The sequence below is a fragment of the Fusarium oxysporum genome, chromosome XI (genome assembly GCF_013085055.1).
Source record: "Fusarium oxysporum Fo47 chromosome XI, complete sequence".
Taxonomy (NCBI): Eukaryota; Fungi; Ascomycota; class Sordariomycetes; order Hypocreales; family Nectriaceae; genus Fusarium; species Fusarium oxysporum.
This window is the reverse complement of record NC_072850.1, coordinates 2,556,068-2,581,728: the sequence shown is the minus strand read 5'-3', so window position 1 is coordinate 2,581,728 and position 25,661 is coordinate 2,556,068. Positions and strand designations below refer to the sequence as shown.

The window sequence follows — 25,661 nt, the reverse complement described above, 5'->3', positions numbered from 1 at the left end:
AGATCGGATCACTAGACACATTGTCTCGAACCTTGAAGATAGGCACGCTTCTAATATGTAGTAGAGAAATATGAATAAGCAGCGCAGTCTCTAAGGGCGGTGCTTCAGACCTAGACTAAACTTAAGAGGTAGGGCCGAAAGGGGATAGAAGAACGCATCTCTTTTTAAGAAGACAGTGGGATATGTTGCAACGGTGTCGTGAGATTCAGTATCGATGGTTTCGGAAGTGAGATGTATGCAGGGGAGTGGGTTAGCTGAGAATGCGTATTGGTGCTGGAGGATTAAGGTTAAACAGGGGTCTGGTTGAAGCGGCTATTGGAATGTGAGTCTATTGGCAGAGATGGTTTGCTCTGCAGAGAAAGTGTTATTAGTAGAATGAAATGACCTGACGTTGTAATTTTGGGTACTTTCTCGCATACTGCTTCCATTTGTCATTACCTAGAATGGGCGAATATTTTCTTCGGGGGAGTGGGCTATCCGAAAAGCTGTCAGCTCTGTGATGAACAACAATGTGTCAACAAATAGGTCGCTTAACAAACGAGGTTGAGAGACCTAAGAGAGCGATATAACATGGCTGGAGCGGACTTGAAGTAGAGCCCAAAGGCTTTTGTAATGCGCACCACGCCCAATTCATGCTGCCAGCATCTAGGTTAGGCAAACAAGATGATCCCACACTGCAGTCTCTCGACAAATATTGGATACTCGAGAGGGAAAGCACTGACTCTTTCGCTACGTTTTAAAGAATACGTTTACCAGCGCATCCATAAAATCGACACCTTCCCATACTTTGTTAAGTTTACAGGAAATGGATCACCCATGATTTAGCTTGCTGCGATGGCTGGTCGTGGCTTTGGGGGCGGAAAGTGCCTAGCATGACGAGGACTGAAGACTGCCCGGCAACAGGCCAATCTAATACTAGACAATCTTACAAGAACACTTATGTATTTGTTGATTGGATGTATTTTGGCAGTGGAACGACCATACAAAGTACCTGTACGTCCCAGGATTGGTCTGGCTGTCAATCAGTCTGTCCTATGGGTAAGCATTATCTCAAAGCCCTGCTCTACCTTTAGTTGACCAGGACATCAGAAGATAGTAACGGGTGGATTTACGTAACAAAGTGCGAAGATAATTAATACTGTTGCCACTCCTCGCGCAACTATAATTGCTGTAATGGGGGAGACTATCGATACACACTCAAGGTACCTCGGAAAACACTAGTGGCAGCTATAGCTGGTGGTACTGTGCGATGGGTCGTTGGTGTTGCCATTTTGTTAGACTTTGGGTGGTGGTTCCGCCAGAGGAGGAGAGCTGCAAGGAAGACCCTGGAGAATAACGCAGCCGATGAGAAGTCTCTTAAGCAAAATTAGATGATACACCCTTCCTTGATAGAAGCTAACGCTGGACTGGATAGTGTACTGGTCGAGTCAGGTGCACACCCTACCAAGCCAAGGACCTTCCACGAATTAGCAGCCTAGGTACCATAGCTTATGTCTGTTAATTGTTATAACAAATTGACTCGGAGGTCATTGCTATTAGGAAAGTCACTCGAAACGTTAACGACTATTGTGAGTTGCGAGGGCAGATAACAGAGGGAAACATACATACTCGGTTCTAAACGTGGAGTGAATAATAGATAGATAAAAAGGCCCTTTGAGTGACATGACTCCGTTGGTAACAGAATCAATCCAAGAACCATGTATAAGTGCCAAAGCAGGCCGAGACAATGGAATCCAGGGTTGTAAGAGACACATTATAAGTGAGAGAAGGCAGCATAGTGTTAGCGCAGTCTGCTCCATTTCGTAGTATATGCACAATACTTGACATGGAACTGAGAATACTGTTCAGCCTCTTCTAATACTTTCACCTCTGCTACTGCCTCAAGAAAGCGTGATTAGGCAGGCTGTCCTCTCCGCTTCTCTTCTCTATGAAACAGCGCTGAGTCGGCCCTGTCCATGCCTAGGCATCACAGTCACAATCCAACTACAGCCATCACAACAAGAAACACTACTCCGTTCAAGAACCTGGAGAGACGAATGAGTCAGGTCATAGAGGCTCGATGCATTTCCCGAACAAGGAGCACACATAGAGCTCACATGCAGATCAAATCAATCACTATACCTCCTTCTTCGCTTGTAATAACGGTAAAGACTGGGGTTTGGAAGGCTTAGTATGGCGACGAAGTCACCATCGCGATCGCGATGACTGAACACCCTTTGCCAAATCTAGAGTTGTCTTCCGGCGTGTACGGGACTGTTGAAATATTTGTTCAATTCATCCAAGGTATCCTTGTTGTACATATTCTATATCTTATATCATAAAAAAGCTCGCTGCCGCAAGTCCGCACGCCAAAAGTCCCCATTCAAGTCCAACTGCCTTTCCAGCATTCGTTACTTTATCCAACCCAACAACAGCATATTTGCCACTTGAAGCCTCGTATACCACATCGCTCTCATCGCTCTCATTTCGGAAGATTGCATTAAATAAGAACGTCTTGTTCTCGGAAAGCTGGTTGGCGAACGGTCGCAGTGTGTTAATCGTGTTTGAGCTGGGCGTGAACTTGTATTGTCCGGCGGAAACGTTCACGCCGGTCTCGATCTCGAAGCCGAAGCTTTTCAGGTCAGTGGGCTGAGAGAACCACTCCAAGTCAAAAGTAGGCCGGGTTTTATGCCCTGATGAGTTGCCCTCGCTCCAGGTGATGGTGATTTCTTTTGATAAGTCGAGAGGTGATGAGGTGCTTGGGCCGGTGAACTTGAGGGACTGGGCGGTGGATGCTAGGGCGAGCAGAGAGGAGAAGAGGGCTGAAGTATGCATTTTGGTAGTTATCGCAGAGGAGTGACTGTTCGGAGAGTAGTTTCGTTGTCTAGATTGAGAGGTATTGATGATAGAGATAGTGGAGAAGACATCCGGGTTTAAATAGCTGAAGGCTTCATCCATTCCCAGATAATCCAATCTGTAGTCTGGATAAAAGTCCTTCAGCAGACATCGTTGCTATAGCATCGTGTATACAGCTCCACCTTCATAGCGTGTTGCCATACGATGCTGACGACGCATTTTTGAAGCCATGGATTCAGATCCCTGTCTGATCCGTTAGCCTAGAAAAGAAGCTTACCTCAAAGTTGACGGGATCACTCGGCTGTTTCCATAAAAGATCTAGCTGAATCCTTACCGCCCATCACAGCCCCATCCTCTTTCAGCCTCACAGGGCAACCGGAATTCCGCTCGCTGAAATGGATCGGGCGGCTCAAGGTTCGTATTCTGGGCGGTAGTATATTTTTCAGAGCTTCTACGGTTTCTGCCACTTGAACAGCCGTAGGGTTCTTTTTCGGGCCCATGTGCATGCAGGAATCAAAATTCTAAGTCAATAACATAACGCCATATGCAAAAATAATCGATCCAGTTATGCTGAGTCGAGAGTCAAGTAATTTCTATGCCCAAAAGTCCGTGCCCGGCATCAGGGCAGCTGCACAAGCATGATGGTGAGCTCACGCAACATGGCATAGGAATGATGCTGGCCTGAAATAACGCCGTGAGTCATGATCTATCCTGCTATATTGGTCGCATCTCCATCGTTCAATGCTGGCTTGAGCTCTCCGTTCGAACGCCTGTTGTGCTCCTCTTCCATGCTGTCCTTGTCATCGGGAAATGATCACACCTGGTACCTGTTGAAGTCCGTGTTGGTGAGCGTGCAGTTCACGATAGGAACCCCCGTTGAATTGTTGGCTACCTTGGCTGCCCGGCCCTCTCTATGATTACAAGCTCGGCTCGGAAGATGCTACTCAACCTGAATGTCTCGTCCTCGAAGGTGCACGAACTTGGCTTTATGATGCCAACGGCGTGAAATGCACCTTTACACAAAGACCAGGGCGAATAATACATTGACGAACAAGTGGATGAACGAATGGGCTAACTTCTCCATGCCGTTGAGCTGAGTCCACTGAGTTTGCAGAAAACTCGCTATGCCAATTAGCAAGATAGAGCCCAGAATCTATTTCGGCGACCCCAGGTCCAAGTAACTCATGGGATACAGTGAGAGCAGGCTTATCATCCGGCGCCAGCCGGATATACTGGTAGATCACGAACTCGAATGACAACGTGTCGCGAAGAATGTGCAGAGCGTACTGCCTGTGATCATCCCCGCGACTTCGGCGACGTGATCATCATGAGGATTTACGCCGTTCAGAAAGGCTAGAAGCTGTAAATGCTCTATCAGAGTCACAAGACGCTCCTGAGCTAGATTATTCGCGTTATCATATGGAAGGTTCAGGAACTCAGCTAAGAAGAAGCTGGTCGAGCCGTTGTCCATCTTGACGCCGTATATGATACTCGAAGGTGAAGATGTGACTGAACTTGGCCTCTGTTTTGCCTAAGATGTAGACCAAGCACTTGCTATTTCCGCCCCCGATTTACAGAAGATGGCAAACTGGGCGTTGAAGATTACTCGCCCGCCATCTTCAATGCTTCATGGTTCAACTCCCTGTATCACCATTGCGAGTAGCGACGCCGTACTCTCTCACCTGGGCACTATCTCTACTCTGTTGTGAGCTTTTATCACGGTTTATATCACTCCAGACCCGTAACGCGGAGAGGGCTTTCCTGAAACTGTAATCCAGTCATGCGAATAATATGCCTTCGAACATTTCTCTTTTGTTACGTAGACTTTTTTACATATCCAGGGGAAAAGAGTGTTGCTGGATGGACCTTTTCTTACTACAGGTTTTCAATTTAAACAGACTAAGAAACAGCAAGTATAGACACAGGGCCAAAGACTCATCTCTTGCAAAGTAAGATACTCAGAGATTTTAATTTCATCAAGCTAATACTAAATACACCAGCGAAAATAATCGCCTAAATAACTGAAATCTTTTTACCTTAATCTTTTCAAATCTATACCCACGGAATAACTGCAGATAAACCACCATAGACAACCTATATCCCAATAACCCAAGTCACCCGTGGGTAAATCATTGACTCCAGAGTGGACCCCCTTGCCAAATACCTACCTGCCAAAAGTGCATTGACCACGAGAGCTGAAAATGTTGAAGTATTCGTATGTGGAACGAGCTGTAATTGTTTAAGAGATTTGGTCTGAGCAATGCGATAAAACAGATCGACTAGATTGAAAGACAGGTCAGTGACCTCCCCCAATATCTGTCTATGATGTACCCCTAGAGTCCAGCTTTAGAAATTTAAGCGGCCACGATAACTCCATGCGAGATAAGGCTAAGCTTGATTAAAGTCTTTTCTAGTTTGGCGGCTGGATCGGGAGTTTCGAGGCGACTGAATCTGACTCGGGCTTTCCTAAAGCGTCCAACATCACGCTTTTATACTTATGTTCAAAAAACAGAACACCATCATTGCCTATTTCCGGACAATGCTTCATAAGATACGCTCTGCAATCGTTCCCCATCCTTGGCTCGGTAAGTTCCAGGTAGCACAAGTATAGCAACACATTAGCATACCCCGTCAAGGTGAGCAAACTCGGTGCTAGATCCGTGACAATCAACACGAACACTTGAAATTCGACTAATGAATCAGTCAAATACAAGTTCCTGTAACGACACTTCAAAGGGACGAATAATCTGTCCACTTTCATCCACTTGTACAAATCCCCACAGCCAGAGCCGCCGTCGTCTTCAAAGGCAGGAATAGTATACGCATGACGGTCATGTCAACCGGTGGTTCCGATGATACACCAAGCCAGAACACGACCGCCGCATTTCTCAATTTCGCTGAAGTCGGGGTTGATGCCCATTATCGCAGGATCTCGGGGTACATCTGATTCTCCCTTTTTGCGGTATTCCTCGAAAATGATGGATGGATTGTCATTTATCATTCGAAGGAAAATGTCATTATCCATCGTCCGAACACAAACGTCGCCTAAATGGGTGTGCCTTTCATCTATGAAAGGACGCCAACGCCACTTGAGCCCTTTCACCTTGAGCGTCTCTACCAAGGTCTTCTTGGTTCTGCTCAGGAATTCGTAGAGCTCAAGTAGACCTGCTATACGTGGCTTCACTTTCATCTTGTTCCATGGATTTTGCAGTCCCTCGCGGGCAGTATCCGGAATTGGCTGGCCGCAGGCCAGGTCGCAGTAGTCCAGTCGCCGTTCGTTGACACGCGGAACAGATACAATACAATAAAGAAACACAAAGCGCATGGTGATCAATTCCTCATACAGTTATTAGTGTTATAGAACAACGGGACCTTGGAAATTATGTACATTGGAACCATCGAACAGGCTGAAGGCATCAGAGTAAATTGCAATTTCCCATTACTGAACAGGTTACCTTATTGTAGAACATCGAGGCACGGATAGATGAACAATCAACAATCGAGCCTGTTCACAAATTATTTCACCGCGCTGTTTGTCTCGGTTCGACAGGGAGAAAACCTAGTTCATATTACTCGGTCACTTATCATACGCGATAGAAACTTCCTCAATATTAAGCTTAATTGCCTCTTTGTCCCTAAAAACATATATAACTCGTGCTTTCTTGCGTTACTAGGCTTTATTCTATGTTCTAGGTTTTATGTTATCTGTAATCGCTGTTTGAGGCTGTCATTCTTATGCATCACGGTTTCTTTGTTCTCGGCCTTGACGGACAAAGCTTCAACCTCGCTCTACTCCTTGATCTTAGTGAGGCTCAGCTTGGCGGCTGGCAGATGTACGTCTGCCTACTGATCCAAGGTGGCTGTACTTGCCTCGGGCATTGCATCAGCGCAGTACACAACAAGACTTCGCTATCACCCTTGCTATAAACGGTGCAGCCAATATTCCTTTCATATTTTACAATAGGGAGCTGGTAGAGAAAGATATTGTGCTACTTAGGCAAAGCTCATTGTGAAATACGAAGGCCAGATAAGCTCTTATAATATGATATGACTGTCCGTAAAGCGAGCTGCCAAATTAGGCTAGCCCGGTGATAATTATATCAACAAAACGCCCCGAATCTGGTGAGCTTACGGATATACGGCATCGCTTACACGGAAATTGCAGATCCTCCATTGCTGATCTGATCCTTTCTTTCTCACCTCTGGAATTTATGAAGTACCAAGCTCGGGAAGTTTCTTCACCTGCTACACATGTTTTGTCCCCTCGTTGTTTGGCTCCCTTTACGTGACTCACTTCTTTACCAGTATGTATGCCATGGAAGACGAAGTCTTCTCCGTCTACGGTCTCTGGTCGAAGCGCCTGATGATAGTATCTGTGTCGCTATTCGCACTCCTCGGCACCATGGCCACTAGCATGTACTATCCCGCCCTACCCACCGTAGCTAGCGATCTTGGCGTATCTATCACAGACGCCAACCTATCAGTAACAACCTTTATGGTAGAGTGGCTCCATCATTGGCTCCTGCCCGCCCAGTATGCTTATGTTGACCCAGATCCTTCAAGGCATCGCTCCCACTTTTGTCGGCAGTTTCTCAGACTCCAGTGGCCGCCGCCTCGCTTACATCGCGTGTTTCACGATTTTTCTCATCGCCAATATTGTCCTGGCACTACAGAACACTTACGCTGGATTGCTTGCGCTGCGATGTGTTCAAAGTGCTGGCGCTGGTGGATTGATTCCTCTCGCCAGTGGTGTTATTGCAGATATTGTCGAGCCGGCTGAGCGAGGTTCCTATATGGCCTGGGCTACCGTTGCTCCTGTTCTTGGTCCTGCTCTGGCACCTGTGCTAGGGGGCGTCTTGACTCGGTATCTTGGGTGGCATTCCATTTTTTGGTTTCTGGCTATTGCATGCATCGTGCTTGGAGTCTTGTTTCTCTTCTTCTTTCCCGAGACTAACCGTAAGCTTGTTGGCAATGGATCGTGTGTGCCGCCGAGTCTCAGTCAACCGTTCTACTTCTTCTACACGCAGAAGAGCAGACAGCAGCAGGGAGATTCTGTGAAGCGGAAGCCTATTTCCTTTCCCAACCCCTTCTCTATCTTAAAGGTCATGCTGGATAAGGAGGGGGCAGTGGTCCTTGCGGGCAATGGCGTCATCAACATAGTGATTGCTGGCGTCAATACTGGGCTTCCGCCGCTTATGAAAAGTCTGTATGGTCTTTCTGAGGTGCAAACATCACTTTGCTTCCTGGCCTTTGGTGTTGGTAGTGCTGTCTGCACTGTCATCACAGGCCGACTCATGGACAGGGCCTACCGGAACACAGCTGCTAAGCATAACATCCCACTTAAACTCGCCCGTCGCGACCCCAATATGCCCGTAGAGCACGCCCGCCTACAAGTTACATGGCCACACATCGCCGCCGCTATTACGAGTCTTGTTGGGTATGGATGGACGCTCAACAAACCCACCCATCTAGCTGGGCCAATGGTGCTCCTCTTCGTCATTGGCTATACTTCCACCGCCGTGGCGCAAGCTCTGAACGCTCTTATGGTAGATCTCTTCCCGCAAGACGCAGCTACCGCAAGTGCGGCCAACAACTTGATACGCTGCGGCCTGGGCGCTGCCATAACTGCCGCTATCCAACCTTTGACCGACGCAGTTGAGCCTGGTTGGACATACACCATCTGTGCAGGCTTTCTCTTGATTATTGTTCCCTTTTTCATCGCGTTGACTCGCTTTGGACCAGGTTGGCGGGCGGGCCGCATGAAGCGAGACACCACGGACCAGGGGGAGGGGAGGAATATTGTGCAAGTCATAGAAAGTAGAGAAGCGAAGGCTGCTTGAAGCTGATTGGCATAAGTCACAGGATTCCCCGCAGCATACGAGGTGAGGTAGAGATGGTGCTGCAGAAGGTAAATTGATAGAGATAGTATGCTCGGTACATCGAAAGGGGCCTCTTGATCTGGCTTACGCTCCTGCTGGATTATCCTTGCTTACCGTATGAATGTCGTCTCATTGGTTCCTCGTTCCATTGACAAGCGGTGATGAAAAACGGAGGTATCATCCAAGTCTCTCATCTTGGGGGCTGAGAGACAAGGCATGACAAGATATCACATGTATTACGGATGGCGAAGCTCACATTAACAAGGACTCTAATGACCCATCTCTGCGGGTAGCGATGATGATCTGCAGAATAGAAAATTAAAACATCGTAAAGGCCCTCGCCAGCTCAAACTCTTTAATCGGGGTGCTAGGCTTGAGGGTAATAGCTACATAATAAATGTCACCGGACTGAGGGTAAAGATGACGCAGAGATGAAAGGGCTCGAGTGACCCTGGGCTATAGATTCCACATTTCTTCGAGCCAATGGCAATCAAAAGCACATCCGGTAGAAGCGGAGTCTGAATGGCTATGTTTGACCATGAAGCTGTCATCTGACAGAGTGAGATCCTACGTCAACACCAAGTAGCGCGATGAGCCTGGCCCTGATCAACTTGCAACGCAACATGGTGAGAGTCGGGACGATGAATTTGAAAATGACAGGTGATTTGCTTGGAAGGAACGACTTATCATCAACTCATCGTCTCAATCTGCTCGATCGAAAAGCGGTCAGACTGTCTATGAGGATAATCTAGGGGCATACAACACAACAAAGCCTCCGGAACCAGTATGTCAATGACATAGGTCATCACAATCTTTGTCGCATATGAAAAGTTTTCTTGCACTCATTTCGCATTATATATTTCTTCAAGTTTTCGACATGGAATAATTCAAGCTTTCAGGTCGTCACCCTCTCTATCCTGTTAATTCTCCCAGTTGCCAATTAAACAGGGCCATAAATCACGTAAAACTACTAGTCCTTATAATCACAGTATTGAAGGAATCTCCTGTTGCTACTCTCACAGATTCATTCCATCTGTAAACCTCGGTTCCTCAGCCCCGCGATCATGATGCCATGTGCTTATCTTATTGGTTGCGTGAGCCTCGGCTAATCATTTAGGTCCACTTTCCGCTACCCTACATATGCGCTGCTTCCTGTTGCGGCTCATCCCATCTATCCTATCTCTTGATCATCTATAGCAATGAGTAACACGGAGATCTTGGTAGTATCCAGCCAAATCGAGTCCCACGAGCTCCACGCCTGGCCATCATCATCATCGCGAGTAACAATCTCTGAACATGCCATTCAAACGCCCGAGACGGGGATACCTACTGAAAATGAGCAAGAGATATCTCAACTAGCCCCTGTAGATGGGGGCATTGCAGCGTGGCGACTCCTCGGCGCAGCATTCGTATTTGAGACTCTGCTATGGGGTACATCGCTCTTCCTTCATATAATAGTCGCAATTGACAGTGTTTAGGGTTTCCCTTGTCCTTTGGTGTGTTCCAGGACTACTACTCGAGGATCCCAGCTTTTTCCAGCAGTCCGTACATCGGTGTTGTCGGCACAATAGCCTCTGGCCTCGGCTATATAGGAGCCCCGTTCATCATGCCATTTATCCAGAAACACCAAAGATGGCGACGGCAAATGATCTGGGTTGGTTGTAAGTCGTCAATCTCAGTATGACTTCTCGACTAACATTAAGTTTGAATAGGGCCTATTTGTATCGGCGGACTCGTGGCTGGTTCCTTTGCGAACACGCTCGAGACTCTTATCCTCACGCAAGGTGTCGCTTATGGTATCGGGTTTCTGATCCTTTACTACCCTATTCTCATGATGGTCAATGAGTACTGGATAGCTCGTCGCGGAATGGCTTACGGATTACTCTGTGGTGCGTCTGGTGTTTCTGGTGCTGTAATGCCGTTTGTCGTGCAGGCTCTCTTGTCGACTTACGGCTATCAGACGACACTCCGTGCTGTTGCTGTTGGCCTAGCGGTTTTGACAGGGCCTCTGATTCCATTTCTTGACGGTCGCTTACCACCCTCCGCGCACGTCAACACGCCCAAGACGAACTGGTCCTTCTTCAAAAGCCCTCTTTTCTGGCTATACTCTGTATCCAACCTATTCCAGGGCTTTGGATACTTCTTCCCCTCGTTGTACCTCCCGTCTTTCGCGACGTCCCTTGACCTCGGCGAAAGGTCTGGGCCTATACTTCTCGCCGTCATGAGCGTATCCCAGGTTGCAGGACAATTTGTCTTCGGCTATCTCTCAGACCGGAAGCTACCACTTGATGTTCTTGCTTGTAGCTCTACCCTCGTCGCTGCCGTCACGACTCTCACTATGTGGAGACTGGCAGACTCTTTTCCTATCCTGATCGGCTTCACCATCCTGTATGGCTTCTTTGGGGCCGGCTTCACTGCTATCTGGGCGAGGATGAGCACGACTATCACGGATGACGTGACCGCTGCCCCCATTGTCTTTGGGCTACTTAACTTTAGCAAAGGTGTTGGCAACGTGCTTACGGGTTCTATTGGTGGTCTACTGGTTTACAACAGCAGCTCCCTACAGCACTCGTCTGCTGCTGAGTCTCTGATCCCGTCGTCATATCGCTGGGTCATTATCTTTACTGGGTCCTGCATGTTCGCGAGCACGTCTGCCATTTTCTTTCGACATGTAAGACGGCTATTTGGAAGGATTGTTTTGCTTGGTACCGAGCTTCTTAGAAAATAGTTAATGACTTTGCTCTTTTTCTATAATCGTCATCTCGATCAAGTGAGAAATACTCATCGTGACTCTCGGCGAGGTCAGAATGGCAGGACGTACAGAAATGACAAATAAGTGTCGCTCTCGTTATCCTCCTTTTGACATTCAAAGAACTATCTTTCCGACCAATGAACGAGTTCAAGCGGAATCTTTGACTCACTCGTAGGATAGGAAGACTCAATTGCCATGATAAAAGACCGTCCTGCAAGTTTCTAAACGCGTTGACAAAGTCTGGCCTAATTTTGTTGGCTATCGAGAAATTCGCCCTTCTGTGGATCTATCAGCTGTACTCAGGATGAAACACTTAATACACATCCTAAAGTGTTCGATCTCTAAATGAACTGTCATTTGACTTATGTTGAACGTAGATGAACTTGGAGCAATATCCAAGGCCTTGTTCAATGTAGTGTGGCCGAAAACGACACTTACCTATAACCACGTATTCGAGTATAACTGCACAATCACTAGAACAGTACATGAATTGCAACTCGACAATTGATTTAGCTGCGTATAATGTATTTTTTGAACATCTCACTCGGATCTGTTATTGACCCCATGTTCACAAGTATCGCTTCGCTCGTCTCGAGGTTGCTCATCTGTTCACACGTTGAACGCCCATTCAAAACGCTTTCGAAGCTCTTCTCAGAACATCAAGCACAAAATAAACTCTCCTCAATCCTCGGTATAAATATCCCTCCTATTCTCCTACAGATATCCATTTCCTCATCCCTCAATTCAGTACATCCAATCCCTTCTTCGCTTATTCCCACTTACTTCACCAACCAAACAAAGATCACTGATATCGAAAACGCCCGATGGCAGACCGACAAGATGAAACCTTCCGACATCAAGAGTTGGACTGAGAGGCCCACTAGCTTAGGGCGAGATGATAACACTTTCGACGAAGCCCTTCTCTCGGACGATGATTGGAAAACTGTACTAGAAGAACCCATTGCAGGCGGGGATGGAATGGTTTCTGTTGATGCTAAGCGGTATGCCGCTTTTCAGAGATGGGAGGCTAGCCAAAATAAGTCCCTCAACCCGAAAGAACAGCATGTCACTCAAGGCAAGATCGCCAATACTTCCCAAGACAAGAAAGACACCAAACCAAGTCAACTTGATATTGCAAACTGGCCCTTACCTCGTTGGAAGGTGGATGGCAAGGAAGTCAGGGCATGGTGCAACGACATAGAAAGAAAGATGAAAAGACCAGGAGTCCGGGGAGAGGATAGAGGGGTTTTCAAACATTCGAAAATGCTAGAGATAAAGGAGAAGAATCCCTGGTTCTACAGATTGACTGAACAAGTTAACGAGTGCGCAAACCAGATGCTCGCTGACCCCGGAAAAGTGCTAGATCCGCAGCCCGCCGGCAAGCAACTAGTCAAAGACCCAGCCAAGACTCAAGAGGAGTTGTTGATGGAATGCAACAAGTGGCGTAAGGAGGTTGCCAGGGAGTTGGAGAAGGAAGTATGGTGGCACAATTCGAAATTCTACATTGATAAGAAAATTCGGAAACTGCAAAGGAAAAATCCAAAGGTTTATAGAATCCATCAAAATATGGCTGAAGAAATGAGCTTTTAGGCTCTTCCTAGATCGCATTTCAAGAAAAAGGACATTGGATTTCATAGGAAGGAATGAAAAACGTCGAAAGAGATCTAAGGAGTTGAGAGAAGTAGTGCAAGAGGCTGAAACTATTTGGATCAAGAGTATTCTGCTAGATGCTGCCAAGAAGAACGACGAGTTGCTTGAACATTGGGAGACTGGGAGTTGGCCGAGGCGGTCAGGGTTGTTGAAATAAGATTAGCTTGCGTTGTAATGGAATGGAAGGAAAGAACACTTGTGCTGGTCATAGGTCTGCGGAAAGACGGGATGATGAGACGAGCATCTGCAGAGAGCCATCGGCCGAACCAACCGTTGGAGTAATAAAGGCTTTTCATGGGACAATCATGTCGCGGTCATCATCCGAGGTCGGTCTTGCAATTAATGGTTTCTAATGTACAGAATACAGTTTCTTTGCGTGGAAATACCACTCAATTCTATCGCGCGAAATGTGACCCCTAGCAGAGAATAGAGTGGCGTGGTCTTTACGCTGTACAAATCATGCTGACCGACAAGGTTGGTTGCGGTATTAACAGTCGCTGATGCAAGATGAACAATAATCGTCGAAGCTTTCTTCCGTACAAGTTTATGGGAAACCCGACAATTCCGTGTCTCATCCTTGACTTCATGGAGGTCGTAGCCACGCCGCCAAATCCAGGCTTACCTATCCGGATATTATAACTGATATAAAAAAAGGGTTTCCTGGTATCGGGATAATATACAGTTTTGAGCACCTCCAGCTTCCTCGCCGAATCCATGTATGTGTATTTTTCGTCCGGGGGGCTATCGAACCCGAGTAGTCCCGTATTTGGCCACAGGACGTGCTAAGCTAGGAATCTCTATCTATGATCTAATTACGCCGTGCTATTGCATGGGGAGGGGCTTAGTCGTTCGCGATACGAAATTGGACTTCCCCGTCAAGCGCAGTTTCTGTAAGATACGATAACACACCACACCATCCAGCATACCATCAGCACAGACGGCACATCATATCGAGCCTATTACCCTTCAGCAGGATGACCAGGTGCGTCTGATGAACAGTAGTCGCAAGACAAGCCTGTTACCAGGCTGCCTCAGGCAGTCTCGGTTAGATAAAGAGCGTGCATACGCTCTTTATACAGCTGAGCCTAGGCAAGAACTGGAGTTGATAAAAGAAGACTATAGAAGATAAAGGAAGGAAGAGACCCTGGCGCATCTTAGGTTAATCTAATCCTAGCCCTTAATATTACAAATAAACCGAAGCTTGACTACTGCATAAACACATATTTCACCAATAAGCGAATACCAGCAGGCTTAAATTCAAGTCTACCCCTTGTAAAGTGGGGCAAAATAAATCAAGTCTAATAGAATTGATTTTGGTATGTAGGACTAGGGTTGGGGTCTAGAATCCCTCTCGGCGTCTACTTAGGGCTTGCTGCCATCCTTAACTTTGACAAAGCCACCAATGACGTATCCACCAGCACCTCCATCCTTGGTTAGCACAGGTGGCTGAAAATGATTGCTAAAAGTGCCGCCAGCACCAGTCCTGACTTTCCATGCCTCCTTGCCGGAGTTAAAGTCAATGGCACTCATGTAGTATATATAGCTTCCTTTCTTCGCGAGTTCATAGTCCTGGGTAGGCATGTAGAGCAGACCAGTCTTGGTAGATAGGATGGGAGTGATTGTGATTCGGATGTTCTTGTTATACCAGCGAGTAGTACACTTGCCCATCTTTTCATTGAAGTCAACACGAACAAGCCCCGGGCTCATGACGCTGAGATCGTTGAAGGGTCCATTGAGAATCGCAGGATCCGTGTCGGTTCCGTCGCCAAAGGGGGGAGCCCGAAGCTGCGCCACAGGAGGTCCATTGTAGAAATTGCTCAAGACCATGCTATATGTTGACTCTCCGTCCCAGTGGTTGACGGCAACATTCTCATTGGCACTGAAGCCTCTCTCAAAGAGGGGCACGGTGCACAGCGGCTTGGTGTCGTTGTTGAGAGCCGGTGCCTGTGGGTAGACGAGTAAGTTGACCTGATCGTTCGCATTGTCCGTGAAGGCCACGTATTTATGTCCGAGCAGCGAAGGCGTTGAACCAGAGCCGCGAGATACGCCGCCTTTCTTGATGCTATCCCCAGCCTTGTATGGCAGCTCCGCGACGACCTTGACCCCACCAGGGCCCGGCTGCATGCAGTAGAAGAATCCGATTGCATCGGCATGGTCAGCTGGCCCAGCTGGCCCTGTAACCATGTAAACGCTCGTTCCGCTGATCGCGAAGGAGTTTTCTATGACTTTGCCGGGTAGCTTCAGGGTGTGTACTTTGCCACTGGGTTCCACATATCCAAGGGTTGCTGTGTCCCTGGTAGGAAACCCAGCACCAGCAAACCCCCCTGTAGTGAACCAGAGGTTACCGATCGAGTCATAAGCAGTGCTGAGAATGAGTTCGTTTGGTGCCGTGATATTAGAGAGGTCGATATCGCGCCTGGTGATAAATGCGGTTTTCGCACCGTCCCCAACGACCTCCAGGTCAAGAATGTGACGATTGGTCGTCGCAGTGGTGACGTGGCCGTCGAGCAATTGCAAGTATACCATCAACAACTGGGATAGATCTGATGATTGACCAGGCTCTGGATAGGTCGCCTCGACTTCATACGTATCCGGGTTGAGAGATACAATGCAGGTAGTATTTTCCCGACACTGATTAGCAGCGATCACTCGGCCCTGTTCGTCCCAGAAGATGTTTATAGGAGGTGCCATGCTGAATGCCTCGACCCTAGGATTGATGCCCAGCGGCCCCTGATAATCCTCCGACCGTGTGTTACCAGAATCTCGGTGGATGCCTTTGGCGTAAGGCTTATACACCGTCTTCGGTCTCATGATATGGGGCACGGCGGGACGGCCAACATATGACTCGCCCCGGAGTGGCTGGGTGGATTTGATGCTATTTGCCTGTTGAGAGTCTTAGCATGGTTCTTCAAGTATCTGGTCAACATGAACCACCGACCGTGGCTGCAGTCAGAGCTGAGAGCAGCAGCATGCTCTCGATGAAGGGAGCCATTTGGGAGATTTGGTGAGTTCCGATTAAGGCTGCGAATTGCAGAGCAGGTTGTGATTGCTGATGTCGAGTGTGACTTCCTCTCAGAGGCCAGGACTATATATACATGTTCGGTCTCACCAAGCCCTTCGGGAAGTTCCTATCCACTGATCTCCGTCCACTGATGAAACTTGCGTTGTTAGCCTTGGATGTGCTCGGCACTTTGGTTCTCTCTCGGCGGTCTGGGTTGTGCGTTCTAGGGTTGCGTACTCTGTAAGAAATATAGCCATGAGAATCCAAGTAGGAGGCAAACTAGCTCTCCGGCAGCCGCCCTTGCTTAAATTGAGTACCAAGCCATGTCCATGTTCAAAAGGGCAGTGCAAGGTCGTCAATCCTCTTTTCCGAAAGACCACACCAAGCCTCATCTAATGAACATATCAGTGTCGCAAACTTAGAAATACATTAGCGTCTGGCAAGCGACTTCGTCTGGCGGCTTTTCGTATATACCCAAGTCCGATTGGCCCGGAATACGATGCCCTTGTTCGCCTTGTGGTGCTTTCCGGACCTCCCCGCACCCCTGGATCGGTAACTGCCGCAGGGCGTCTACATACCAAGCAGGGGTACCCAAACCCTAACCTTGTAGGTATGTTTCTGCTACTCCGTACTACTCTCAAGGTTTGGAGCAGACGCCCCCCTGCCCCGCCATGTCGTTAGCATTGCTTTCGACTTGCTGGATCTTCTTCATGTGCAAGCTCAACTTTGAACCTCGGCGGGGGTCCGCCCAGGTTCCTCGTCCTGGGTAAATTGCTCATCCGCCCTAGCAGCCTAGGTCCGAGGACTGATCGTGGGGTTTATAGCTGTGGTCATTCAACGAATGGGCGAGAGGGCTAAACGCAGATATGGCATCGAATGTTGGGTATTTGACGCACATGGTGTTCGGGCGAGCATAGTTGCCGGAGTTGGACGGATACTGAGATCGCATAAAAGGCGGGGCATCCCTTGTTATTGACAAATAGTGTCTGATCATAATTTACTAAATCTATTGCCCTTTTTGCGCAGATAACTCCTATTGCCTCATCCTCAGCTCCATCCACTCCTCTGTGACGCGGCCACAGGTTCTCAACGTCGGACAATGCCTCTTAGCCTTCTGCGCCGAGATGATCGGCTCATCTATCTTGTTGTCGAGCATTTGCAAGCTCACAAAGAACTCCAACAGCTTTACAACAGGATCTTCCTCGACATTCTTAGTGGTCTTGTTCCACGCCCCTGTGGATTACGTCCTTATACAAGCCAAAAGTGGCTCTCAGACCCCCGGAACCCACCAAGTCCCTCTCTTTGGTGCTTCTCTAGACCCAACCTCATAGGTTATATATTGAGCAATATCCACCGAGACAACTCCAAATTTCATCCACTATCAATGTATCGAAGATGATTTCGTCAGAAGATCTTGTCGTGTCACCATTGCTACTGGTAGCCATCAAGCCACGTACCAGTAGTATTTTATTGTAAACTAATCACTTTTGCAAGAGGATTCTCAACGGCGTTTTATACAGGGATTTGGAGGTGGCCAACTCGCCCGTGAACAACGTTAGAATACTTTTTGACCTGAATATCCCTACCCCCAGTTTACAATCTCACGTTATGGTATGTTATAGAAAAGGGATCTGCAGTATAGTGAAGCCTGTGACTCTAGCGTCTGCCCCTGTACGAGGCTAGTTTATTGAAATGCTACAATAGCTAACCAGAACCTTGCCAGACTGTATCTGATCGCCCCCGATCAGGACCTACGCTGTAGGAGTGTCCTTCTCTTCTTACAAAGCCGTCAGAGAGCAACAACGGCATCCATTCAGGAAGGATGATTCCACTGTCGACAGGCTGCCGCGAGAGAAGGATAGGCCCCCACCTCTTGTACTCAAGACTGCCTAGGTGAGGATGCTCCAGCCGCCATCTCTCCCGTAAATGGAAGGCTGCTGAGGGCTTTCGTTGGATGCTAGATACCCACCGGCGCACATGGAGAAGCTGACCGAGTTTTCTTTCGCAGATTCCAAGTAAAAGGCATCATGCCTGGTCTTCAACGCGTCACGCAAATTCTTCACGTCCCCCTTCGGATGCAGGACCTTCCATGGGTTGGTGCATGTCGTTCCTTTGCACGACTTCATGACAGCCATGATCGCATCCAGGCGGCTGATGATAGTGAGGAGAGGTCGCCCTTCGACTTTAACCTTTGATTTAGCATATGACTCGATGGGCATTCCAGTACCGTTGGGACCCGAGGGCAGAAGATTGTTAAGTTTGTAAGTGTCAACCTGTAGGCAGTGATGTCAGCATTGAGATACAGAAGAGAAGGCTTTTCAACGTCCTTACCGTCATATCATAAAGCTCGTGCTCATTCGTGCAGTGAACCGCATAATAAAGGTTGTAGTCCTTGCTCTGAATACGCAACCCCTTGTATGTGTTTCCCGGAATAGCAGTACCTAAATTGTGGCTGTCAGCCTGGTGTGCTTCTCTTTGCAACTGCTTTGGTAAATTCACTGTGCCAACTTTCGTCACCCAAGATACCCCAGAATTCAATTCCTAGATGTTCGGCGCTTGCTTTAGCCCCTTGGTTAATTTCATTCCGTGAAAGCGGAACCGACAAGCCATCGAAATCGGGTCTCGCCTTGATACCAGCCATGCGCAAGATGGTGGGCGCTAGGTCCGTGTGGCTCGTTACAGCATCAGTGACCTTGGACTTGGGGACTCCAGGTCCTCGGATCAAGAGGGGGACGTTGATATCCGTCTCAAAACCACATGTCTTTCCGGGCTGAAGGCGATGCTGGCCGATATGATAGCCGTTGTCCGTCGTGTAAATGATGTAGGTGTCGTCTGCAATACCAAGAGATTCGAGTTCAAGAACGACCCTCTCAACCATCTCGTCGACTGCTTGGAGTGACTGCAAACGCAGGCGGAAATAGTTGTCGTTATAGTCAAGACTGGTCTGGTTGAGCTTGGGAAGGCGGGCAACGCCGTTGACACCACTAGGCTGGATACCATAATTAGTTGAATGGCTTCTACTGGTGCCGACAGAATCCCTACCTTATCAGGATTAAAGTTGGGAGTCCTTGGAACTTTGACATCTAGGAACAGGTGCTCGTGACGCTTGGCTGGTTGAGGCGGCAAAAGCCGAGGCCGAAGAGCGGGATCATCAGGGGTACTGGTCCATATATCTGGCATCTCGGGTACAACGGCCTCGTTATGAGGCACGATGGGAGCACTGGTCAGGAAGAATGGTTTGCCTGCCGCATGTGCCTCACGTATGTAGTTGATAGTCTTCTCGGCCAGATCGTCAGTGTTGTATGTTCCCTCGTGGCTAATAGGGGGCTCGGAGTCCCTTTGCCAAGTGGCGTTCCAGTAGCTATACGTGAAAGGGTCCAGGAGGAAGTCAGAAGAAGTCCATCCTGCAGGGTGAGGGTCATTATAGTTATCGACGGTATGCGCATTGAATAATTTGCCCGTATAGTAGGTATTATAACCTCCATCCTGAAGCCAAATAGGCAAGTAATTGCTGTTAAGGCCCTCCTGGACGAACTTTGGGTATCCACCTACGGAAGGTTAGTTTCAGCCATCGACCAACTCCCTAGGCCTCGACTCAAGGAACAACGACCTATCGTTCCATGCTAGAGGGTCGGGCTTTGGGGGACTTACCATAGGGCAAAATTAAGTCGGTGACATTGGTGTTGTGTGCCAATTTGCCTGTCAAGATACTGACGCGAGCAGGACAGCAGATGGCTGTGGTACTATCAAAATTCCATTAGCGTCCCGAAGTCGCCGTACCTCATCAGCAAGCATACCAATAGTGGCGTTGATACAGAGTTCCTTCATCCGCGATGTACTTCTTCAGGAGTGGCATGTAGTCCATTGATTGCATGTGGACGTCCTGGTCATCAGTTAAAATGAATATGATGTTTGGCTTGCTCTTTTGGCCGACAGCCAACGTGACAAGCATGCTGCACAGGAGGGAGGGACGGAAAATCATGATGAGATATAATCTGAAGTGTTTGCTTGCTGATGGAGGAGGATGTTTCGTGAAGGCATCCTGATCGTTATATAACTTTGGAATCAACAACGGCATACACATCACCGTCTAAGCCTCTTCCTTGTGATCAACGTCCGCGGAGGCCCCAAGAGACTCGCACTCATCGGCAGCTTCGGGATCATCGAGTCGACGCCAGAGCCCCAACCAACCAATACAGCGATGGGATGATTCGGGTTGTCGGGCCTGGCGACTCTCGATAGTCACTTCCAGATCGAGCTAGACGCGGCAACTTATACCAGCATGCCGAGAATCCGGCCAGGTGATGTGACTAGAGACGCTCATGCCACACACTAATCCACACGTCACCCACTATAATACCACGCTGCAGTTGGCTACCCGTAAAGACCACGAATGGTTCCCATCCCTGGGGTGGTGTAGACCTTGAAGAACTCATCGGCTGATGGAGTAGTAACAACACGCTGTCCGCGCATCTCTTTGTAATAGTAGGTATACTCATGCCATTTGCCTGTTGACGAGTACTCTTCATTCTTCTTGATGGGAAGATTGGCTATAAGGCCCTGGAGCAGAGAGCCAGAAACCCAGTTGGCATGCAGACCCTGGGAGTCAAGACACTCAAGTTGGGAGATGTAAAAGGCAGCCCCTGCTGGACTCTGCTCGTGGTTACTTGCCCAGGAGTACTCATTGATGTTCGGAGTCTTTTTCAAGAACTCCGTATTTCTTGCTGAGGAGCTCAAATTGCTCCTCGGTCTCGTGAAGGGTTGAATTGGCTCGTATAACCCCACTGGAAGATGAGGATTCCAGATACTCCAGTGAAGATGGGAGTCAAAACGGATGCGATCCAGCAGGATTGTATCTTCAAGATGGATTCGACGAACTGAGCCTGTAACTCGGGATTTATGACTGTCGACAAAACGAAGCTATCACTTTCAAGACGGCTGCTGAGTACCACGAGGACACATAAGGCAGAGTCAAAAGGGGTCCTAGCCAGGAGACGCATATGCTACGGTTTAGGTACCCAACAAAAAAGTGAATAATCCATGAGACACGATTTATTGAATTGACCAGAGGAAACGGTCATCTTCCAGCTCTAAGACAATTCTCCTGCAGGACCAGATTTACTCGGCCTTGTCCCACGTAGCTTGCAAGAAATCTTCAAGTTTAGTGAACTCGACTTCTGGCAGCAGCTGGTTCCACACGTCAGGAATATCCCACGCTCCTTTGGCAAGACCTAACATGGCAAATCTAAGATAGCGCTTTGACACAGCCTTCCGGGTATCGACGGCAATTGTCGGGTGGTTGAATTCAGGGGCCCATGATGTAGTGAACTTGTCGGCCTCGAGATCGCTCTGTTTAATCCTTTCGATGCTGAATGGTTTGCCTACGAGTCTTTAGGATCCCATCAGCCGAAAAGGTCGAGATAGGAACATACCTCGAATTCTTTCACCAAGTTGGAGAAGGTCAGAGATGCTCGTCTTGCTGGCTGCGATCCCGCCTAGGACAGGCCACTCGCTCTCGTAATCCAGGGCCTTTGCAACAACCCTTCCGAGATCTTGAATGGTCGAGAACGAGACAGTTATATCTGTCTGTTCCGGAAGAATAGCACGACAATACTCGAAATCGATGAATGGCTTTATATAGGAAAGATCCGCGCCCATTTTCTCAGGAGGTGCGAGGTAATTCATAAATACTCCTGGGAAGAACATACTGTATTCGAGAACCTGAAAACATACTTAATAAGAACAAGTTCTACTGTAGTCTCTTTCAGTAAGAAGATTCCCTACCTTCTTGGGCTTATTCAAGTTCTCCAGATAGCGGCGGATCTGTATCTTGTTGGCGTAAAATTGGCTTCCATTGAGGTCAATCCTTTATTTGTCAGTATCATGACTTTGATCATGCAATAACTGACTAGACTCGAAACCTACATGGCCCACTCGCTCGGGGAAAACCTCTTGACGCCAACCTCGACGCAGGTGTCAATAAGGTTAATCTGGGCAACGCATCCTATATCCAGATGAGTAACAATGAACGAGAGAACAGTATGCATGCCTTTCAAGGCTTTAGCAAGTTGTTTCTTGTCCTCATAGTTTACCTTGGTCCATTTCAAGTCGGGCAAGAGGTTAGAGGGAGCATCCTGCGAATGTCAGCTCTATATAGTAGGACAAAGGTGTATATCGACTACTTTTCGAGAAAGAACCGTGATTTCGTGGTGACCTTCTGCAAGAATAGCCTTGACGACCTCGCGGGCGGCCTCTGACAGTTGTCTATTAGCGCTTGCGGTTATAAAGTCATAGAGTCGGGAGCTTACCGCCGAAACCAGCGACAGCGAGCTTCACCATCCTAGACGTAAATTTTTCAAAACGCGACCGAATATAGTAGGAGAAAGTTAGGCGCCAGATTGCCCAGTATCTAATAAAATATCTTACCATAGAAGCCATGCATAGGGGCGGACTGTGTTTATATTTTAGCTTCGTCAGTATCCACATTTTAAGCTTTAACTCTAGCAGGTTGGTGACAAGGCTTAAAGAGGAAATTGTAGCGTCAAACGATGACTTACGCAAGCTTCGGCAATTATCAACGTTCCGGTAGGTGTAGCAGAATCAGAAGGGGTTTCGGTAGTCTGATCGCCGGTTGTCTCGCCTACTTTCTACATACGTGACCTTTGACTTAGCCCGTTCCCCCGAGCCTCCCGGATGAAGCTCCACCAACAGCAGCAGCCATGCCAGCAGCAGAAGTCTAGGAAGGCAGCTCAGAAGTGCTTACCAGGGATAGCTATTACTAAGTAATTAGTAAAATTAGTAATCGTAACTAGTAATAGTAACTAGTAATAGTGATTGGCAATACTAGTTGTAGTAGTATTTATTACGGCCGGGAGAACCAGTCTCATAGGGCATGTGCCTACGCTCAGCTGTCTACGCTTCCCCGATGTTCACCGGATCACCAAGAGAGTCCCCCTCTTCTTGACAGCATATCTCTTCTGTAGCCCCTCTTGCTTGACTCTTCTTGACAGGCCGGCTTGAAGGCTAAATCCTCCAAGTGTTCAGCGTCCTGTCTCCAGCAGCTGAAGCATGGTCTGTCACATTCGGCTATACCCTCTATCATCTAATCCTACCCCTTATGGGTGGTAAATCATGAAAAGTCATGAACCAACATGATGGTTAGCCTTGCGTCAATGGACAACGTGAATTAGGCGTTTCTCTTTCAATGTATGGAATCGTACATAGACAAGTCCAAGCGACCTGCCTTCGAACCCTTGGCCACCACCTGTGATTTTAGATGTCACAAGGCTTTAGTCTCATGTGCCTGCCAGGAGTAGACAAACATAAACCTCCGGGTCGAGCTCGTCTATGACGTTAAAACAGTTCTTGTAAAAAATATTGCCTTTTCGAAAGCCTCATTTTGTCATGGAAGTTTATGTACATCTTGTGAGTCTTATGCTTGTATCATTCACTATTGGGGACGGCCTTTTCTCTAAGAGGCTATGATCGACAGAATTGAAATATCAGATATTTATGGTACAAGACTCCTTGCTATATCTGGGATTAACTATTGAACCTTATAGGTTGAGAAATAGTAATCTTGGAAAATATGACGTATCCTATGCTTAGATCACAACAAAAGCAAGAACAAAAATGCTTAATCTCTAAATATCCCGGAGGAGCAGGTGTCGGACTTTACCAAACCCCTGTACTCCTGTATCCATCATAGACAAGGGTATCGTATCCAGAGCCAATCAACTTTCCCGCCAGATGCTGCGCTGCAAGGCACAAGACGAATAATACGACAGTCCCAGCGGTCCCGACGCATGTTGTCGCCTCTGGAGGTATTCCGAATGCTTTTCATTTTCACTGCTTACTGCGAGCACACATTTGGGGTCTCGTTGATACCGCATTGTCACCTACACTATCTCATGTGTTAGGAAGCAAACCTGAAAGACCATCCGAAAAGGTAACAGCTTATCAGGTTCCGCATGATGACAATTGCTTTTAAACTTTACTCAATCTTACCTGCAACTATCCCCTTTGCCTGTTTCCTTTCGGATCCCTCGGAGTGGAGTCGTGATACGCACTCACCTTAGACAGAGCATTGGAAACGTGAGTATGGTTTCGATGTCCTGAGGGTGATGGTGACCGCGAAATATCAAATGCAACCACACCGAAGATGATAGCAAGTGGAAAAGGTAGATATGCATGTACCTTCTTTAATGACCAACAGGAACTGGCACTCCGTTGTACAGGTCGAGCTTAAGGTCGTACTAAGCACGTCTATTTTATCACCTCGGGCTTCCCTGGCAACAAGGTTCAATCCCCATAGTCTCTAGACGTAGACCTCCCGTACCAATTCACATGATTAAGAAAGCGTGGGAAGTCATCAATCCGAGTATTAATATCGCACCGACACTGGCTAATCAGGCGTTGAAATGGACGGTCGGCAAAAGCGGCGTGAGCAGCAAAAACGGAACGGAACTAATTTCGCGAGCACGATCCGTCCTATGCTAGCTCAAATGCCTCGAGGAAAGAAAAAGGACATCATGTATTGTTTTACGAGGCGAAACATAGGTGAAAATTTGAGTAGACTCCTATTATACAATTTCAAACTTACCAAGAACAACAGGTCATCAGAGGATGGCTCTGGTGCCCATTATTCACTACTAAAAGGACATAGATAGTTCTTTCCGAGAAGAACTGCCGGGAGGGAATCGTTCAGCTGTTCTCCCACCCACCCAACTCCAATCCCTGCAGTGAACTAACATGTCGTCATTTCTTTGCCAGGTCGGAGCCCCAGCTCTGCCAAAAGCTATAGTATATTCTCATTGCGTCTAGAAGTATAAGCTGCACAGTTCTCTGATGCTACGTGGCAAGTTACCACCTCTAGAGTATGTTGTGTGGTTGTCTTGAAAGAAGCTGCCACTCCCTCGTACTAGATCCACTCTGGACGTAGTAATACCAGTACCAGACCTTAGGTGTGATCAATCTGGTGTACTTTGATCAGTATCACCCCTCCCGTTTGTAGAGGGCTGTGCCACATAAAGAGATAGATGCAGGCAAGTCCTACTGATAAGGTTTCCTATGTGAAGCTTCCCCGCCTTAGATTCTCGCTCCCACCTGTTCTCTATATCGGTAGGTGAGGTGGTCTCGGCAGATGATCTTCAATCAAGCCAAGGAACTTGTTGCATAAGCCGAGTAATTAATTGGACATCAACCCTACTCGCGTATCCAACAACGCCTAGGGTAGACCTCTGAATAAATCCTATCTAAGTCTTTTTTAAGCTCTCTCTTTATAACTTTCCTTTATATATTAATCTTTAGAGTCCTTAGTGATATACTATTAGCCATAATAATAATAAGTTATAAGTCAAGGATATACTTATATTTATACCTGCGCTTCTAAAATAGGGTAGTCTAATATAAAATCTTAGCTGGTAATTCATTATAACCCTTGGTTTACTTAGCCTTAATAAGAAGCGCTGGTAAATGTTTGGCGGCTCTAATAACTATAGTAGTGCTAATAAGATTCTTCTTATATATCTTAAGTGTATTATTC

At 47.6% G+C, this 25,661-nt stretch overlaps 6 protein-coding genes across 6 annotated transcripts; 3 read left to right on the top strand and 3 right to left on the bottom strand.

The window, feature by feature from the left end:
- Positions 1-2,310: 2,310 nt before the first annotated feature.
- On the bottom strand, positions 2,311-2,814 carry FOBCDRAFT_147709 (uncharacterized protein; the record flags this gene model as incomplete). The annotated part of the gene is made up of 1 exon (XM_031193103.2): positions 2,311-2,814. One exon carries the CDS (start codon positions 2,812-2,814, stop codon positions 2,311-2,313), a length of 504 nt encoding a protein of 167 aa, XP_031031949.2.
- A 4,242-nt stretch (positions 2,815-7,056) lies between these two features.
- FOBCDRAFT_324559 (major facilitator superfamily domain-containing protein) lies at positions 7,057-8,860 on the top strand. Its single transcript, XM_031193093.3, has 2 exons — positions 7,057-7,333; positions 7,389-8,860. Exons 1-2 carry the CDS (start codon positions 7,142-7,144, stop codon positions 8,673-8,675), a joined length of 1,479 nt encoding a protein of 492 aa, XP_031031939.2. The 5' UTR covers positions 7,057-7,141; the 3' UTR covers positions 8,676-8,860.
- Positions 8,861-9,913: 1,053 nt separating this feature from the next.
- FOBCDRAFT_265675 (major facilitator superfamily domain-containing protein) lies at positions 9,914-11,468 on the top strand (the record flags this gene model as incomplete). The annotated part of the gene is made up of 3 exons (XM_031193091.3): positions 9,914-10,145; positions 10,193-10,375; positions 10,427-11,468. The coding sequence occupies 3 exons, from the start codon at positions 9,914-9,916 to the stop codon at positions 11,440-11,442; spliced, it is 1,431 nt and encodes a 476-aa protein (XP_031031937.2). The 3' UTR covers positions 11,443-11,468.
- Positions 11,469-12,306: 838 nt separating this feature from the next.
- FOBCDRAFT_245529 (uncharacterized protein) lies at positions 12,307-13,056 on the top strand (the record flags this gene model as incomplete). The annotated part of the gene is made up of 1 exon (XM_059610697.1): positions 12,307-13,056. The coding sequence occupies one exon, from the start codon at positions 12,307-12,309 to the stop codon at positions 13,054-13,056; it is 750 nt and encodes a 249-aa protein (XP_059468105.1).
- Positions 13,057-14,478: 1,422 nt separating this feature from the next.
- FOBCDRAFT_147162 (uncharacterized protein) lies at positions 14,479-16,108 on the bottom strand (the record flags this gene model as incomplete). The annotated part of the gene is made up of 2 exons (XM_054707672.1): positions 14,479-15,999; positions 16,055-16,108. The coding sequence occupies 2 exons, from the start codon at positions 16,106-16,108 to the stop codon at positions 14,479-14,481; spliced, it is 1,575 nt and encodes a 524-aa protein (XP_054563647.1).
- A 1,898-nt stretch (positions 16,109-18,006) lies between these two features.
- FOBCDRAFT_245527 (alkaline-phosphatase-like protein) lies at positions 18,007-22,456 on the bottom strand (the record flags this gene model as incomplete). Its single annotated transcript, XM_059610696.1, has 13 exons — positions 18,007-18,390; positions 18,600-19,106; positions 19,160-19,665; positions 19,769-19,860; positions 19,915-20,207; positions 20,305-20,427; positions 20,540-21,020; positions 21,240-21,498; positions 21,550-21,838; positions 21,902-21,983; positions 22,043-22,251; positions 22,300-22,370; positions 22,426-22,456. The coding sequence occupies 13 exons, from the start codon at positions 22,454-22,456 to the stop codon at positions 18,007-18,009; spliced, it is 3,327 nt and encodes a 1,108-aa protein (XP_059468104.1).
- Between the last annotated feature and the right edge of the window lie 3,205 nt (positions 22,457-25,661).

Excerpts from the sequence above, each read along its gene's own strand:
- FOBCDRAFT_324559 (XM_031193093.3), top strand. The coding sequence starts at position 7,142 with ATGTATGCCATGGAAGACGAAGTCTTCTCCGTCTACGGTCTCTGGTCG. Across the intron at positions 7,334-7,388 it reads TATCAGTAACAACCTTTATG|ATCCTTCAAGGCATCGCTCC; the intron begins GTAGAGTGGCTC and ends ATGTTGACCCAG.